This window comes from Pelobates fuscus, chromosome 3 (genome assembly GCF_036172605.1).
Source record: "Pelobates fuscus isolate aPelFus1 chromosome 3, aPelFus1.pri, whole genome shotgun sequence".
Classification (NCBI taxonomy): Eukaryota; Metazoa; Chordata; class Amphibia; order Anura; family Pelobatidae; genus Pelobates; species Pelobates fuscus.
Genome location: NC_086319.1, coordinates 102,405,919 through 102,423,525, shown reverse-complemented (window position 1 = coordinate 102,423,525; position 17,607 = coordinate 102,405,919). Strand labels below are relative to the sequence as shown.

Below are 17,607 nucleotides of genomic sequence, written 5' to 3'. Positions count from 1 at the left end.
GTTCCCTCCACTCTGCTGACATGGACTCGGCATGCAAGAGCAGTGGAAGGGCCACTGCCCTCCCTCGGATAAAAGGAAGCATACCTGCAAAATTTGCCAGACTGGGTCCCGGTTAAGACGATTGCCCGGATGAGGACTCATTCTCTGGGGCTCCAGGCTACAACATTCTGGAGGAATACCGGGCTGGCAGCTAGAGTGCCGCATCTCCCGGTGAAGGTTTTCTTGACCACCGTTCATGCAATGTGAAGGAGACTGTGTTGGGCTCCTTTCTGACCGACTCAGAGAGCCCTTGCTGCCAATATGTATCACCTACTCCTCGAGCTGCGTCTCCTCAAGTTCCCTCGCTCTGCGGAATGGGTGCCTCCAGAAAACATTGCGGAGTTACTACGCTAGTGGCTTCACTGCCAGTTGGATAAATAGGAAGGGCAAAACTTCGGGCCGAGTGTTCCCGTCCGACGCTAACGGACAAGGTGGTTCTTACCCACGATTTTGACCCGGTGTTTGCCACCTTGACAAAATCTGTGAAGGATTCACGCAAGGGCCTGGAACAGGGCCTGCCCTCTGCCCAGGATAAACTCCTTGAAATTAGATCTAAATTATGTTCTGCACGGTGGATCTCTTATGGACTCATCTCCTCCGAGAGTGGGCCCAAGAGCTGTATGTCTGCTGGGCAATGCCAATGTGGCCCTCAACTCCAAATGCCGCAAGGCCTACTATTGCTAGATGGCAAGTTAGCAGATTTGGCCTTTAAGGAGCTCAGTCCGGATGCCAAAGGCCTACTATTCGGGGATGCCTTCATGAAGGAATTGAACCATCATGTGTCCATCTACACGTCCCTCAATAAGGCACAACTATCCCGGAGGTGGGTCTTCCATTCAGGGGACTGTTGTTCCTCCAGGGCTGGTCGGCAAAGGGGCCGCACCACCAGCAGAGCTGCCTTCATAGGCAACAGACCCCCGTCTCTCTGAGTCCTTCTCCTCTTCCTTATCCCGGTAAGAGTACCCTCCACGGTTTCCCCAAGGATCTTCCAGAAGCCGAGGTGCTTCGACTACACGGGTAAGAGTCCTTTATTATTTACCAGACGGTCTCATTTTTTTCCCTCAGTGGGAAGCCATCACAGGAGATCTGTGGGTTCTGCAGACCGTGTCCAGATTCTGGAAGCTCCAATTCAGGTCTCTGCTCCACGGCCTATACGTATGAACAAGGAGTCGTCCGATCTGGTTCATTCCGAAATGCTCGCCCTACTGGACAAGGGAGCGGTGGAGAAGGCGACAGGTCCCCCTCGCTTCTTGAGAAATATCTTCCACCCTGTGATCAACCTGCGTGCCCTCAACGCATAGGTCATCTATCGACATTGCAAGATGGAAGGCATCCACCTCCTCAGAGACCTGCTCTGCAAAGGCGACTGGTTCTCTAGTCTACATTTGAAAGACGCTAACCTCATGGTCCTGATTCACCGTGAGGACAGGTGTTTTCTTCAGCTCTCCTGGCAGGAACACGTCTGGCAGTTCACGTGCCTTCTATTCGGCCTCAGTTCGGCCCTGTGGTGCTTCACCAAATTGTTGAGGCCGGTCATAGCGACACAGAGCCAGAGAGATCAGGTCGATCTTCTATCTGGACGATGTTCTGTTAATAGTGCAAGACCCTACCGTCCTGCGTCGACAGACTGAGTTCACGCTCTGCCTGCGCCAGGACCTGGGGTTCATCATAAATATAGAGAAGTCGGAACTGATCCCCTCTCAGGCGGTCCAGTTCTGGGTTTTGTGGTGAATTCAGTTCAGGCGGTACTCCGCCTTCCTATGTCCAAGGTAGCCGCCATCAAGGTAGACATCTACTCTGCATTAATTCTTCGCATGGACAATGTCTCAGCTTTCCGCTACATAAATCGGTTGGGAGGTTCCCAAAGGATCTCTACCAGTATTGTCTGAACAAGAAGTTAACGCTCGTGGCAGAATAACTCCAGGGACAAGACAATCTCGTGGCGGACTGGTTCTCCCGACACTGGAGAGGCGCCAGTGATTAGCAACTTCACCCTCTGGTGTTTCGAATGTTAGACTCCCTGAGGTCCCCTCCATCTGGATCTTTTCGTATCCAGGGCAAATCGTCAGACTGATTTGTTCTTCAGTTGGCTTTCGGATCCCCTCAGCGAGGCGGTGGACGCATTCCCCCTTTCACCATGTTCTACGGACATTGCATCGGACCAAACTTCTGGGGGTGTCGCTTCTTCTGCAACTCTTTGGAGGAGTAATCAATTTCTGCACCTACATGCACTTGTTGGGTTCGATGGCTCCTTTCGTCCTTTAGGGCACATTCAGTTCGGGGAGCTGCAGCGTCAGTGGTCAGTGGCTCTAGAAGCCGGTGGGTCCCTTACAGATATTCTCTGAGCCGCCAATTGGATTAGGGAATCGACTTTCAGTAAGTTTTATTTTCGGCCACGTGCGCATGTTTCTTCTACCTTTATGTCTAGGCGTTAAAATAGCAAATATGAAGACTCCTGTTATTAGGGATTATTCTAGTCTTGGTGAAGGAATAATCAAAATGTTATGAACCACTTAGTGACCAGACTATTTTTCAATTTTCTTACAGTTAAGCACCAGGGCTCTTTTTACATTTCTGCAGTGTTGGTGTTTAGCTGTAATTTTCCTCTTACTCATTTATTGTACCCACACATTATATACAGTTTTTCTTGCCATTAAATGGTCTTTCTAAAGATACCATTATTTTCAAATAAAAATAAAACACACTTCTTCGAACTTTGACCCCCAAAATCTGTAATGCATCTACAACCGCCAAAAAACACCCGTGCTTAATAGCGTCTAAATGTTGTCCTGAGTTTATAAATGCCCAATGTTAACATGTTCTTAGATTTTTTTGGAAAGTTATAGGGCTATAAGTGAAAGTAGCACGTTGCTATTTACAAACCATTTTTTGCAAAATTAACGCAAGTTAAAGTGTAACATCGATATCTGTCAGGAATCCCTGAATAACCCTTCACATGTATATTTTTAAAAGAAGACAACCTAAGGTATTAAACTTGTGGTATTTTGACTCTTTTCAAGCAACCATTTTACCACCAATCTATGCAAAATTAAAAAAAACAAAAAAAACACATTGGTGAATTTTTGGACACACATAGAAATTAAGAATACATGTACGGAGAACTTTAAGGGTTACTGCCAAAGAACACCCCGATATGTGTTCAGCAACATCTCCTGAGTACAGTGATACCACCTATGTACAGGTGTGTCGGGTTCTCTGGGGGCTAAAAGACCTTATATTGAGGGTGCATATTCCAGTTTTCCAACTTGGAATTTTCACAGCTGGTCATCATGCACCCATGTCCTATTTGAGACATTTTTGAAGCCGGACAATATAATTTACCCCCATCAAACCATATATTTTTGAAAAGTAGACACCTAGGGTATTTCAAATGGTGGTGTTTTAACACTTTCCATGCACTAATTCTACCACCAGTCTTTGCCAAACTTTTGGGTAGTCATTATTTTGTGTTATTTTTCTCTCACAATGTACTTTAGGCATGGTTCCTGTTATGTGTTGCTGACAAAGAACAACCCAATATGTGTTCAGCAACATCTCAAGTACAACAGTGCCCCCAGTGTACAGGTTTTATGTTTTGTTTTTCCAGACTTACTGGGGTCAAATGTAGGACTTTCCCTTTTCACACGGAAATTTGACAAATTGGTTTGCTGGGCCTATGTTACCTTTGAGACCGTATAGCAGCCCAGGAATGAAAATTAACCCCATCATGGCATACAACTTGTAAAAGTAGACAACCCACAGTATTCAAAATGGGGTATGTCCAGTCTTTTGTAGTAGCCACAAATGCTTGCCAAAGTTAGCGTTCATATTTGATTTTTTTGTTTTTGTTTTTTTTACACAAAAACATTTTACTGGTAATGTCATCGTTGAGATACGTTTTACTGTTTTAAACACTCATATCTGTGTTCAGCGAAGTCTCCTGATTATAACAATACCCCCATGTACAGGTTTTATGGTGTTTTGGAAAGTTACAGGATCAATATAGGGCTTGCCAAATTCAGTTTGCCAGATTGGTTTGCTGGGTCTGTGTTGCCTTCTGAGACCATATAGTAGCCCAGGAATGTGAAATAACCCCATCAAGGCATACCATTTTCAAATATGGATAACCCAGGATATTCCAAATTGGGTGTATGTATATATATATATATATATATATATATATATTAAATAGAGAAAGGAGATGCACTCTTCGATCTTCATGAAAAAAAATCAATGGTATTTAATTTATCAAAAAGTTTACATATATCCGATCGACGTTTCGACCCGTTCGGGTCTTCCTCAAGATCTATATCATTTGAAAGGGGGAGTGCCATTATACATATTATATATAAAAATAATACACACAAACACATACATGTACATATAATGCGTGTGTGTGTATATATTATATACACACACACACACACACACACTTTTATTTCCTATATATGTATAATATATTTAAAGCATTTTAGAATATATTATACATATAATGCCCATATATAATTTCATTATATATATATATATATATATATATATATATATATATATATATATATATATATGTGTGTGTATATATCTCAAAGTACACTTCTAATGAAATCATATATATGTATAATATATTATAAAATGCTTTAATTATTGCATAATATATATATATTTTAAACTTTTTAGCACCTTGGGGGAAAGCCTACGGGGATGTGATCATGGTGGTACATGCACAGTCATTAAGGGGATATACATAGATTTTGATCTAAATATATATATATATATATATCTATATCAAAATACAGTTAGAATACAATTACATATATAATTTTTTCATTTAGTATTTTTTGATTGATATATATATATATATATATATACACACACGTGTGTAATTTTACTCTAAGTGTATTTTTATATTAATATATGTATATATTAATAAAAAACACTTAGTATGGCATATATAATTTATTTTTTAAATTACCTTTTATTTTTTTACACTTTTTTTAAAAACTTTATTTATTTATTTTTTACCAACAGGGGACTGCCGGTCAGTTCAGGCAATCCCCCTGCTGGCAGCACTGTGGACACCTATTGTAGCCATGTGTTTGAATAAAGATTTTTTTTCTCTGACTTTGTACTGGTTGCCTGTTTGAGTTATTCATTATGTCTTATTCTGTCGAAGTACTAAGATGTTTTATATGACACAATGTTTCTTTTTCCATTAAGTGTAAATCGGGATTTTTTTCTGGTTCCGCCGATTTCTCGTTTGACTGTACCTACTTCCGATTGATTCAGTTGGATGTCATGCTCTGCTGCTCGACCTCAAAGAAAGAGAAAGTGGGAGGGTCTGCCAGAGAGTTTTTTTCTTTAATTCTTTATTTTAGATGTGCTTGGTTACATTTCAATCAGCGACAAGAGTTATGCATTGTACATGGTAGAATAGAAAATTGGTTAGTTCCTCTGTCACATAGGTTTGCACACATTTTATAATTTTTTAAACAAGTTACATTACAATAGTAGAACAAGTTTTAGCGCGTGCGTCTCTCCTGTTAGCTTTAGGTGTGGTAAGCGATGGTGTGTTACCCTGTGTTAGTGTCGTGGCTCCTCCGGTGTTGCGTGGTTGTTAGATTTGGCTGTAGTGGTGTAAGTGCCGAGGGAGGGAGATTTTGTCTGTGTGCACTTGTATGAGCCAAGAGTGCCGTGCTATGTATAAAATTTGGGGGGCTAAAGTGCAGTTACAAGTTAGTGGTTGCCCTTAACCCCGGGGGCATGTGGGGGGGGGGGGGGGGGGGGTGAGTTCGGTAGAGTGTGGTACGAGTTGTCTGGTGAACCCGACTTTGTTATCTACTGTATGTGGACATGTATGAGCCAAACATATAACATAAAACAAATAACATTTAGATAACTTCTGTGGCATTTGTCACGGGGGACATATCAGTGCCCTATATCTCTCTCTGAGTCCCGAGAGGCTGTTTCGGCTATGGCTAGCCGAGATATGCAGTCCCTGTCAAGGCGTTGTGGATGTGCTTCCAGGGGATCTAGGTGTAAATGGGCTCGTCGTGGCAGGGTGTCCCATCTGAGCCGAGTTACTCGCTGTTCCAGGTGTGGGTAGGTTGGAAAGTCCCAGTGAGGTGAGTATAGTGGGGAATTCGGTCTCGGATGTGACCCTGTAGGTGTTGCCATTGTGGGTGAGTGTCATAACTCTGGGTGCCCCCCAGCGATATTGTATTCCAGCACGTCTTAGGCGGCTAGTTAGTTCGTACATAGTTTTCCGCCACTGCAGCGTTGCCCTAGTCAGGTCTTGGAAAAAAAAGAAGTTGTGCGTTCTCAAATGTCAGGGGCGTCTTGCCCTTCACTGCCGACATAATAGTGATTTTGTCCTGAGTCGTGGCGCAACACAGGATAAGGTCTCTTGCTTCTGTGAGTGGTGAGTTGGGTCCAGCTGGTAGCCGGTAGAAACTCTCCAATGTGATTTTCCGGGCTGTCGCTGGTGTTAGGATTGTAGCCAATAGCCTCCTAAGGAAGTGCGGTAACTCGGTCTGAGTGATTGTCGTGGGCACTCCGCGGAGCTTGATGTGGTTGCGGCGCAGGCGATCACCTTGGTTTGAGACTTGCACCGTTAGCGCCTGGTGGGCTGCTTGCAGGGTGTGCACTGCCTCTTTAAGCTGGGTGAGTTCGTTGTTGGTTGCCGTTACTTTCTCTGCCACTGCATCGATATTTTCAGTGTTTTGGCGCACTTCAGCTTTTATAGTGCCTATATCTTTGGCTAACAATGCCTGGATTTCGTGCATCCATTGTTGGAGGTCTTGTTTAGTAGCCAAATTATGATCCCCTATGGTTTGAAGGGCTGGTAGATCAGTGCTGTGCAAGGCCGAGGTTAGGGCTGGTGGAATAGGCCTCGTTGGTGTTTGGGAGGCTGCCGCCGCCGCCATCTTGGATTGCGGCTGGCGTTGTAGCATTTCCCCTATATCGGGTTGTTCTGCTGACCTTTTGTGTGCGGCGTTTCATTGTCGCAGAGGTGTATGTGGGTACTGCTGAGCTCACCTCTCCGTCTCCCGGATCGCGGTAACCCCGGTAGTCGCCGAGGAGAGTCTCCAGGGAGCAGAGGGCCGGCGAGTAGCAGGCCTTGGTTCGGCGCTTTGCCTTCCCGGTCTTCGGGGGCTGAAAGAAGGGCATCCGCCCGTTCCCCGCTGTGCCCTGAGTCGGTGAGGGGTCTCGGAGGTAGTTTGCTGCAGGTTGGTGGGCAGTTTTTTGCCGTTTTCGTTCGTTTCGGACGGGAGCTGACAGAGATGGCGTCTGGTCGGGTTCAGTCCCAGGCTCCGCCCCCCAGAGAGTTTTGTTCTACTGTGTTTTTTTTTCTGATTGGTTGTTTTTGAAAAGTTATATTAACTATTTCTTTGCCGCTGGAGGTTTTTTTAGTGAAGAAGTTAAAGCAAATATTCGCCTCCTGTCTTTAATAAAATGTAGATTATTCCTTCACCAATGGTAGAATAATCCCTAATATCTTGCTAGATTTACAGTTGACAAACAAAACAGTGTAACCATCAACAAAGGAAATCAGCAGTGACAAAAATAGGCAAAAGAAAGGGGGATATGAAATAGACAAAAAAAAAGGTCTATCCATAAATCCATACCTTTACCATGAAACAGAGTCTAATCTTACAAAAGGGCAGTGGAGTGAAGTATACATAACTACACATTGCTAAGGGTCATAATACTAGCAAAGCATCAGGACGGATGTAATCCCCAACATCTGGAGTGCCGAAGGTTGCCTAACCCTGAACTAGAAGGGTAATCTAGACGCGGACCTCATGTTTATAGTGCCAAGGGGGATATCTGCTACAACTCAATGATACATTGCAGCATGGACAAAAAGTTAATGCGGGATTTCTGTATCTTTCAGACGTTCTCCCCTTACGGTGTATATGCTATTGATTTTCACATTTCTAAACTTTGCAAAAGAAACAAACAAAAAAACAAACTTTAAATAGCTAGAGCCTATGTGCACGTTAACTGTTGCAGTGCCAGGGATCGGACCGATCTACGATATATCTGAAAACAAAAACTTCAAATTAACGGCAATCGTTTGTGGCCAGCTGTAGATTCCTTCATTTTCAATAAATCTTTATTTTTACAGCTTGCAAAGTGAGAGAGACTGTTGATGTCTGAGAAAAGCACACAGCTTTTACAGCAGGCTCCCATTTGGGGTAATTGCTGGCGCCAAAACAAAAGACTCTGAATGAAAAGAGACGTCCAAATGTAACAACCTCCTTCCACCCAATGTTTGAATTGTGGAAAAAGATTAAAAAAGGTTTAAGATGTTATTGTTAATCCTGGCACTTTAGAGGATCACATCATACATGCGTGAGAGACTAAAGTGGAATCGTGATCCTACATTCATGTTCCATCAGCACGCAGTATTTAAATACTTGGGGTGAAACACAAATGGTTTGGGATGGTTGTCCAACTTCCTGCAATAATTGGTTATAGAAAACTATTATTAAATCAGTTTAAAAGAGCAGCATGTAAATTAGTGGAATTGTGATCCCCAAGACGAAGATATAAAAAAAAACCAAAAAAAAAACATGGTCCATGCTTTGTGCACAATCCCTAAAATATAGTTGTAATGTTGTGCTTTAAAGGGACACTCCAGACTACCAATACAATTCGAATGCATTTGATTGGCCTCTTAATATACTGTACTTTTTGCATGCTCAAATCTTTGTAGTTTTTGAACACTTTTTTTTTTTTTACGTTTTTAGAAGTTGCTGTATCATAAAGCTGCCTCCTTAGCCATGCCCTCTCATGCCAAAAAGACTTCCTTATCAAATGCACGCACAAAGTGGGCTGCTTTTTGTAACCTGGCTGCAGAAACTATAAACAGGTGATATCCTTACTATATATCTCTGTGGGTGTCCTCTCCTATCGCAGGTTACTTTGTAGAACAGATCACTCAGTATTGCTAGCGGCTGAGCCGTGTGCATACATTTGATAAGGAAGTCTTATTTTTTTTTTTTTTTTAATTAGTGTGTGGCTAAACCAGCAGGCTTATAGTGCCTGCTAAGGAAGCTTATGTTCTGCAAAACATTTTCTTTTGCTTATTCAAAAACCATAACTATGCAATCCAAACAGCATATTAATGACACCAAAATAAAAATTAAATCAAATGCCTCAAGGTTGTACTAATGTCTTGAGTGTCCCTTAAAGCCATTGAAGTAGCCCCTAAAAAAAATTCTAAAAATAATAATTCTTAATTTTCAATACTTTTTTAGTTTACTTTTCTGCTCTGTTTATTAAACTTTAATCACATACAGAAGACTCCTGCAGGGTCTAGAAGGCTATTAACAGAGCAGGAGATAAATTCTAAATTAAACAGAATGTGGAATAAAAGGAAATGTAAACATTAGATCTCTCTTCACAGGAATGGTTTAGAAAGGCTGTGTAAGTCTCGAGCATGGAGGTGTGGCTAGTGCTGTATAAACAAAGTGATTTTACTTCTAAATGGCAGAAAGTTAAAAAGTGAAATTGTAGGCACATTATGCATACACCAAAATGCTTAATTAGCCGAACATTGTTTTAGTGTCTATAGTATTCTTTAACCAGCAATTGAACTTTAAATCACGAGGTCCATTACTGTCAAAGATACTTAACCCCTTAAGGACCAAACTTCTGGAATAAAAGGGAATCATGACATGTCACACATTAAACAGACCCTACCATACACTATGTATTAACTTCTCTCACACTGCTCTGTAGATAAGATTTATAGCAACTGCATTAGATTTTTATCTGTTCATCTATTTTTAAATCTATTTAAGCATTTACAGTTCCTTCCTTACATTTTGGAATGTGCATTCCTATTTGCTTCCATATTATCTTTTCTGACTGCTTTAAAGCTAGCTACACATATCTACAGGTTATTGTATTTTAACAGTCTCATGCTTATTACATTGGCCCTGGAAACAGCAATGTATTTGCCGTGAGGCAAACAAGACATTTGCCTTGGGCGGAACTTTCCAAGGTGGCAGCAAAAAATGCAGCCTCCAAATGCCCAGGAAAATGCCTTGTTACCCTGGTGGCAGGCAGCTAGCGGAACTGACGTCATATTACGGCTCCCGGCTTCACTCTGCAGCGCGCAAGGGAGCGGAGCAGGGAGAGCTCACAAATCCGCGCTCTAACATCGCCCGCCTGGACCTCAACTGGCCGCCCGACGGTCTGCAAGCCTGCCTCTCTCCCTGCCTAAACAGCCCGACCAGCAGCCCCACTGGACCCCAGGTAAAAAAATCCAAAAGGTAGGGAGGCTGGGTGGATTTAAATTAAAATTTAAAAATAATCTGATTGTGAGTCTGTCAGTGAGTGCGTGTGAGTGTGTGAGTGCGTGTCTGTCAGTGAGTGCGTGTGAGTGTGAGTGAGTGAGTGCGTGTCTGTCAGTGAGTGCGTGTGAGTGTGAGTGAGTGAGTGCGTGTCTGTCAGTGAGTGCGTGTGAGTGTGAGTGAGTGAGTGCGTGTCTGTCAGTGAGTGCGTGTGAGTGTGAGTGAGTGAGTGCGTGTCTGTCAGTGAGTGCGTGTGAGTGTGAGTGAGTGAGTGCGTGTGAGTGTGAGTGAGTGAGTGCGTGTGTGTGTGAGTGCGTGTGCGTGTGTGTGTGAGTGCGTGTGCGTCTGTCAGTGAGTGTGCGTGTGTGTGTGTCAGTGAGTGCGTCTGTCAGTGAGTGCGTGTGCGTCTGTCAGTGAGTGCGTGTGTGTGTGAGTGCGTGTGCGTCTGTCAGTGAGTGCGTGTGTGTGTGAGTGCGTGTGCGTCTGTCAGTGAGTGCGTGTGTGAGTGCGTCTGTCAGTGAGTGGGTGCGTCTGTCAGTGAGTGGGTGCGTCTGTCAGTGAGTGGGTGCGTCTGTCAGTGAGTGGGTGCGTCTGTCAGTGAGTGGGTGCGTCTGTCAGTGAGTGGGTGCGTCTGTCAGTGAGTGGGTGCGTCTGTCAGTGAGTGGGTGCGTCTGTCAGTGAGTGGGTGCGTCTGTCAGTGAGTGGGTGCGTCTGTCAGTGAGTGGGTGCGTCTGTCAGTGAGTGGGTGCGTCTGTCAGTGAGTGGGTGCGTCTGTCAGTGAGTGGGTGCGTCTGTCAGTGAGTGGGTGCGTCTGTCAGTGAGTGGGTGCGTCTGTCAGTGAGTGGGTGCGTCTGTCAGTGAGTGGGTGCGTCTGTCAGTGAGTGGGTGCGTCTGTCAGTGAGTGGGTGCGTCTGTCAGTGAGTGGGTGCGTCTGTCAGTGAGTGGGTGCGTCTGTCAGTGAGTGGGTGCGTCTGTCAGTGAGTGGGTGCGTCTGTCAGTGAGTGGGTGCGTCTGTCAGTGAGTGGGTGCGTCTGTCAGTGAGTGGGTGCGTCTGTCAGTGAGTGGGTGCGTCTGTCAGTGAGTGGGTGCGTCTGTCAGTGAGTGGGTGCGTCTGTCAGTGAGTGGGTGCGTCTGTCAGTGAGTGGGTGCGTCTGTCAGTGAGTGGGTGCGTCTGTCAGTGAGTGGGTGCGTCTGTCAGTGAGTGGGTGCGTCTGTCAGTGAGTGGGTGCGTCTGTCAGTGAGTGGGTGCGTCTGTCAGTGAGTGGGTGCGTCTGTCAGTGAGTGGGTGCGTCTGTCAGTGAGTGGGTGCGTCTGTCAGTGAGTGGGTGCGTCTGTCAGTGAGTGGGTGCGTCTGTCAGTGAGTGGGTGCGTCTGTCAGTGAGTGGGTGCGTCTGTCAGTGAGTGGGTGCGTCTGTCAGTGAGTGGGTGCGTCTGTCAGTGAGTGGGTGCGTCTGTCAGTGAGTGGGTGCGTCTGTCAGTGAGTGGGTGCGTCTGTCAGTGAGTGGGTGCGTCGGTCTGTCAGTGAGTGGGTGCGTCGGTCTGTCAGTGAGTGGGTGCGTCGGTCTGTCAGTGAGTGGGTGCGTCGGTCTGTCAGTGAGTGGGTGCGTCGGTCTGTCAGTGAGTGGGTGCGTCGGTCTGTCAGTGAGTGGGTGCGTCGGTCTGTCAGTGAGTGGGTGCGTCGGTCTGTCAGTGAGTGGGTGCGTCGGTCTGTCAGTGAGTGGGTGCGTCGGTCTGTCAGTGAGTGGGTGCGTCGGTCTGTCAGTGAGTGGGTGCGTCGGTCTGTCAGTGAGTGGGTGCGTCGGTCTGTCAGTGAGTGGGTGCGTGTGTCTGTCAGTGAGTGGGTGCGTGTGTCTGTCAGTGAGTGGGTGCGTGTGTCTGTCAGTGAGTGGGTGCGTGTGTCTGTCAGTGAGTGGGTGCGTGTGTCTGTCAGTGAGTGGGTGCGTGTGTCTGTCAGTGAGTGGGTGCGTGTGTCTGTCAGTGAGTGGGTGCGTGTGTCTGTCAGTGAGTGGGTGCGTGTGTCTGTCAGTGAGTGGGTGCGTGTGTCTGTCAGTGAGTGGGTGCGTGTGTCTGTCAGTGAGTGGGTGCGTGTGTCTGTCAGTGAGTGGGTGCGTGTGTCTGTCAGTGAGTGGGTGCGTGTGTCTGTCAGTGAGTGCGTGCGTGTGTCTGTCAGTGAGTGGGTGCGTGTGTCTGTCAGTGAGTGGGTGCGTGTGTCTGTCAGTGAGTGGGTGCGTGTGTCTGTCAGTGAGTGGGTGCGTGTGTCTGTCAGTGAGTGGGTGCGTGTGTCTGTCAGTGAGTGGGTGCGTGTGTCTGTCAGTGAGTGGGTGCGTGTGTCTGTCAGTGAGTGGGTGCGTGTGTCTGTCAGTGAGTGGGTGCGTGTGTCTGTCAGTGAGTGGGTGCGTGTGTCTGTCAGTGAGTGCGTGCGTGTGTCTGTCAGTGAGTGCGTGTGTGTGTCTGAGTGTGTGTGTGTCTGAGTGTGTGTGTGTCTGAGTGTGTGTGTGTCAGTGAGTGCGTGTGTGTGAGTGTGTGTGTGTGTGTGTCAGTGAGTGCGTGTGTGTGAGTGTGTGTGTGTGTGTGTCAGTGAGTGCGTGTGTGTGAGTGTCTGTCAGTGAGTGCGTGTGTGAGTGTCTGTCAGTGAGTGCGTGTGTGAGTGTGTGAGTGTCTGTCAGTGAGTGCGTGTGTGAGTGTGTGTGTCTGTCAGTGAGTGCGTGTGTGCGAGTGCGTGAGTGCGTGTGTGCGAGTGCGTGAGTGCGTGTGTGCGAGTGCGTGTGTGCGTGTGTGCGAGTGCGTGTGTGCGAGTGTGTGTCTGTCAGTGAGTGGGTGTGTGTCTGTCAGTGAGTGGGTGTGTGTCTGTCAGTGAGTGGGTGTGTGTCTGTCAGTGAGTGGGTGTGTGTCTGTCAGTGAGTGGGTGTGTGTCTGTCAGTGAGTGGGTGTGTGTCTGTCAGTGAGTGGGTGTGTGTCTGTCAGTGAGTGGGTGTGTGTCTGTCAGTGAGTGGGTGTGTGTCTGTCAGTGAGTGGGTGTGTGTCTGTCAGTGAGTGGGTGTGTGTCTGTCAGTGAGTGGGTGTGTGTCTGTCAGTGAGTGGGTGTGTGTCTGTCAGTGAGTGGGTGTGTGTCTGTCAGTGAGTGGGTGTGTGTCTGTCAGTGAGTGGGTGTGTGTCTGTCAGTGAGTGGGTGTGTGTCTGTCAGTGAGTGGGTGTGTGTCTGTCAGTGAGTGGGTGTGTGTCTGTCAGTGAGTGGGTGTGTGTCTGTCAGTGAGTGGGTGTGTGTCTGTCAGTGAGTGGGTGTGTGTCTGTCAGTGAGTGGGTGTGTGTCTGTCAGTGAGTGGGTGTGTGTCTGTCAGTGAGTGGGTGTGTGTCTGTCAGTGAGTGTGTAAAATCAGTGTGTATGTCAGTCAAAGTGTGTGTTAGTCTTTAACAGGAAGAGGTGTGGCACTTACAGGAAGGGGTGAGGCAAATGTAAATTAGGGGGTGACAGTTCAGTCATGCCTAGGGCAGCACAGATCCAAAATACACCACTGCCTGGAATATGCTCCTAAATAAGAGGTGTCCCTCCTAAATTGTGACACTTGATAATTATGCACAATCTCTTTTGGGAATATATTTCTATAAGACAGAAAGGCTTAAAATGGAGTGCACATGCCATACAAGTTCTTCCTTTCCATGTGATGTCTTTAAGTTAGCTTAAAGCACGTATTATAAATATCTGCAGATATAACAGCAGAATAAAGGGAGGTCAGAACAGAAGAGTTTATTGTATCATAGCGTATGCAACTATTTGTACTTAAAGGGACACTTTGGACCCTTAAACGCACTTTAACGTAATGAAATTCATTAGGTGTGAAGAGTATGTTCTCTTTCTTAATTTTACAAAAAGTGTAGTTTTTAACTTTCATCTTATAAATTAACCTAGTTACATCCCCCCCTGGCACTTTAGCTCAGTGGGGCTAAAATCAAAAGACAATTGCTCAGAGCACCCTTGCAAAGACTTCTCATTAAGCTGCACTGGGAAGTTGATTAGACAGCCACAGAAAGTTAGGGTGGGTTAGAAGGGGAGGGCTCGCAAGGGCTTCAGACATGGAAACTGCAGAATTTGCAAGCTGGTTTTAGATACACCCAAATGAAAAAACTAAATGATTAAATGCATGGTTGTTTTCATTTGTAGTATATCTACTACACAGTGATTGTTTTATTTTATTTTTTGTATTTGGGCAATGGAGTATATCTTCAAGGTTTGCTATGTCCTTTGAAAATCAGAAATATACTTAAATCAACAATCCATCATTAAAGCATTATGTGTTGTAGAGTTCTGTTAAAGTAATTCTACTCACTTTGCCACATGGTCCCAAAAAGTGAAATGCATTTTAGATAAACACATGAACCGGTCCACAAAAAATAAGCTACGCTGCTTTAAATTGAACATCACTTACTTTGCCAAGTGCTTTATTATAATATGCAACATCTGACGGTTTTTCTCCGGTAACCGGTGTATAAGACAATGGATTTCTTTTATTCGCAATTCCTGATTTTCTAGTTCTTTAATGGAAAAAAATAAAAATACATCTACATTAAGACTGAAAAAAAGTATATATATGACAAGATTCTAAACTTTGTACAAGGTTGACTTTAACACTATTACACTATCTGAAAAAAAAATGCTAAGTATGCAATACTTCTACTTTAGTAGAGAAGAAATATAATATAAAATTAATTTAAAAAAAAAAAAAAAAAAAACAAACCTAAAGCACAAATGATAATTCCAAACAACACTTTACAGATAATCAGTATACAGCTACCTACCCTATCAGCAGGTATGTTTTCTGTCAAGTTTTTTATTTTATTTTTTTACTGTTACTGTTTAAATGAAAATAAACAAATAAATTAATTAAAATGGGGATGACGACAATGTGGCTAGTGCTGCATAAACAAAGTGATTTCACTTTTAAGTGGCAGAGTAAGAGTTAAGAGGCATGATTTATACAATAACATTTTAAGGGTATCTCTTTAAATAGTGTAAATTCTGTTGAACAGAACATTTTAGCAACTGTGTCACTATAATTATATTTTACCCAATAGAACATTTGAAACATCAAGTGCTTGATTTGTCAACATTGGATGATGGAATAGAATCACAGTAACTAGTTTCACGGACTGCAAAACAATAATTCTCTGCAATGGATTTTTTGTCAGAAAATCTAATAACTAAAACTAGTTCGACAAAAATGATGATCATTAGATAATTCTTCAAAATTGCAAGTCTGTGATCCACAAGCTGAACTCTGGAGGTCAAGACTGCTGTTTGAGTTAGTTAGATTTTGTTCAGTATGTGTTCTGTTAGTTGACCATTTACAGTGACTCATCAGCCCCATTACGGAGTGCAATTTATTGTATGTTTCCCAACGGATGCAAAAGTTACACGGAAAGCAGAAAGATCAATTACACATACCACGGCAGATGTCTGCATGTTTGACAGCAAAGCAGCTCTCAAAAGCTTTATTCCCCACAAAAAAAAAAAAAAGTCACCACGCAGAAAACTTACTAGCTGCTTTGATGAAGCTTCTTTGAAACTGGTATGTCATGAGGGGCCCTGGAAGCAACCTGTAAAATAAAAGTGAGGCAGTGAAAGAACATGGGTCAAGCATTAAGGGAAGCAGCAAGAATAAAACTGGGGAACAAAAATTAAATAATTTTTAAATAAATTTAAAAAAAAACTCAATAAGCTTCTCATATAACCCTTCCCAAACTTGTCAAAGCACGAACATTTAACAAAACAAAAACTTAAAGCATACATGACAGTTATTCCAAAAACGTTAGTCAGTTGCAATTCGAGGCACAGAATCCCTTATTCCCTATAGAGTGGGAAAGAGAAAGATAAAAGAGGGCTGTGTAACAGCTGACGTTTTGCCAATCACTGAGCATCACAGAAGATAGATTTCACAAATATCTGAACTGCCAGGATTAAAACTCAATAAGCTATACTTAAAGGGACACTATAGTCACCTGAACAACTTTAGCTTAATTAAGCAGTTTTGGTGTATAGAACATGCCCCTGCAGCCTCACTGCTCAATCCTCTGCCATTTAGGAGTTAAATCCCTTTGTTTATGAACAATAGTCACACCTCCCTGCATTTGACTTGCACAGCCTTCCATAAACACTTCCTGTAAAGAGAGCCCTATTTAGGCTTTCTTTATTGCAAGTTCTGATTAATTAAGATTTCCTTATCCCTTGCTATGTTAATAGCTTGCTAGACCCTGCAAGAGCCTCCTGTATGTATTTAAAGTTTAATTTAGAGATTGAGATACAATTATTTAAGGTAAATTAAATCTGTTTGAAAGTGAAACCATTTTTTTTAATGCAGGCTCTGTCAATCATAGCCAGGGGAGGTGTGGCTAGGGCTGCATGAACAGAAACAAAGTGATTTAACTCCTAAATGGCAGTGAATTGAGCAGTGAAAATGCAGGGGAATGATCTATACACTAAAACTGCTTTATTTAGCTAAAGTAATTTAGGTGACTATAGTGTTCCTTTAAAAAGGAGGCAAAGAAAATACACACTTCTACTCCGTTTATGGGAAGATCTGGTAGAATGGATGCTCTCTCTCAAAACCTTTGGAACTAGTTTGCTAAATAATCTACCTCCCCCCCCCCCCCCCCCCTCCAGTCTGCAATACTGACAGCTGATCTGGTTTGGGTGGATTTGTCAACAGTTACCATTCATTAGGTGACTGTTTCATACTTTCCCATGTATCTCTTTAAACCACCCCTTAATTTAATGGTATTTATAGTTTCTAGATTTCGTTCCCTTGCTGTATCCATACCTAATTTATGTATCAGAAAGATTCTTTACTTTGTTTTTATCATTACTTCTCAGTAAAAGGTGAAGCAGCATAAATCAGATGAGACAAAATGGAAAGCAAAAACAAACCTACATTCCCCCCCCCCCCCCCCCCCCCCTCTCCCCTGCTGCCCTGCCCCCCCCACACAAAAAAAACTGCACATCTAATTTTAGGTAGTGAATGATAGGAAAATGTGTTTGAAAGCTGCACAAAGAACCTACAATTTCAAACAATTGTTCGTTTTTCTGTTAACCCCTTAGTGACCAGACCTTTTTTCAATTTTCTGTACCGTTACGGTCCTGACCAGGACCAGGGCTCTTTTTACATTTCTGCGGTGTTTGTGTTCAGCTCTAATTTTCCTCTTAGTCATTCACTGTACCCACACATATTCTATACAGTTTTTCTCACCATTAAATGGTGTTTTTAAAGATACCATT

At 44.0% G+C, this 17,607-nt stretch overlaps 1 protein-coding gene across 3 annotated transcripts in view; it reads right to left on the bottom strand.

The window, feature by feature from the left end:
• ARHGAP26 (Rho GTPase activating protein 26) overlaps positions 1–17,607 on the bottom strand; it is a 431,709-nt gene that overhangs the window by 168,651 nt on the left and 245,451 nt on the right. For all 3 annotated transcript variants that reach the window (XM_063447382.1, XM_063447384.1, XM_063447383.1), the window contains exons 16-17: positions 15,874–15,932; positions 14,765–14,870 (exon numbers count right to left, since the gene is read on the bottom strand). In XM_063447382.1, coding sequence (XP_063303452.1) covers positions 14,765–14,870; positions 15,874–15,932 — 165 coding nt within the window. The remainder of the gene's footprint in view (positions 1–14,764; positions 14,871–15,873; positions 15,933–17,607) is intronic.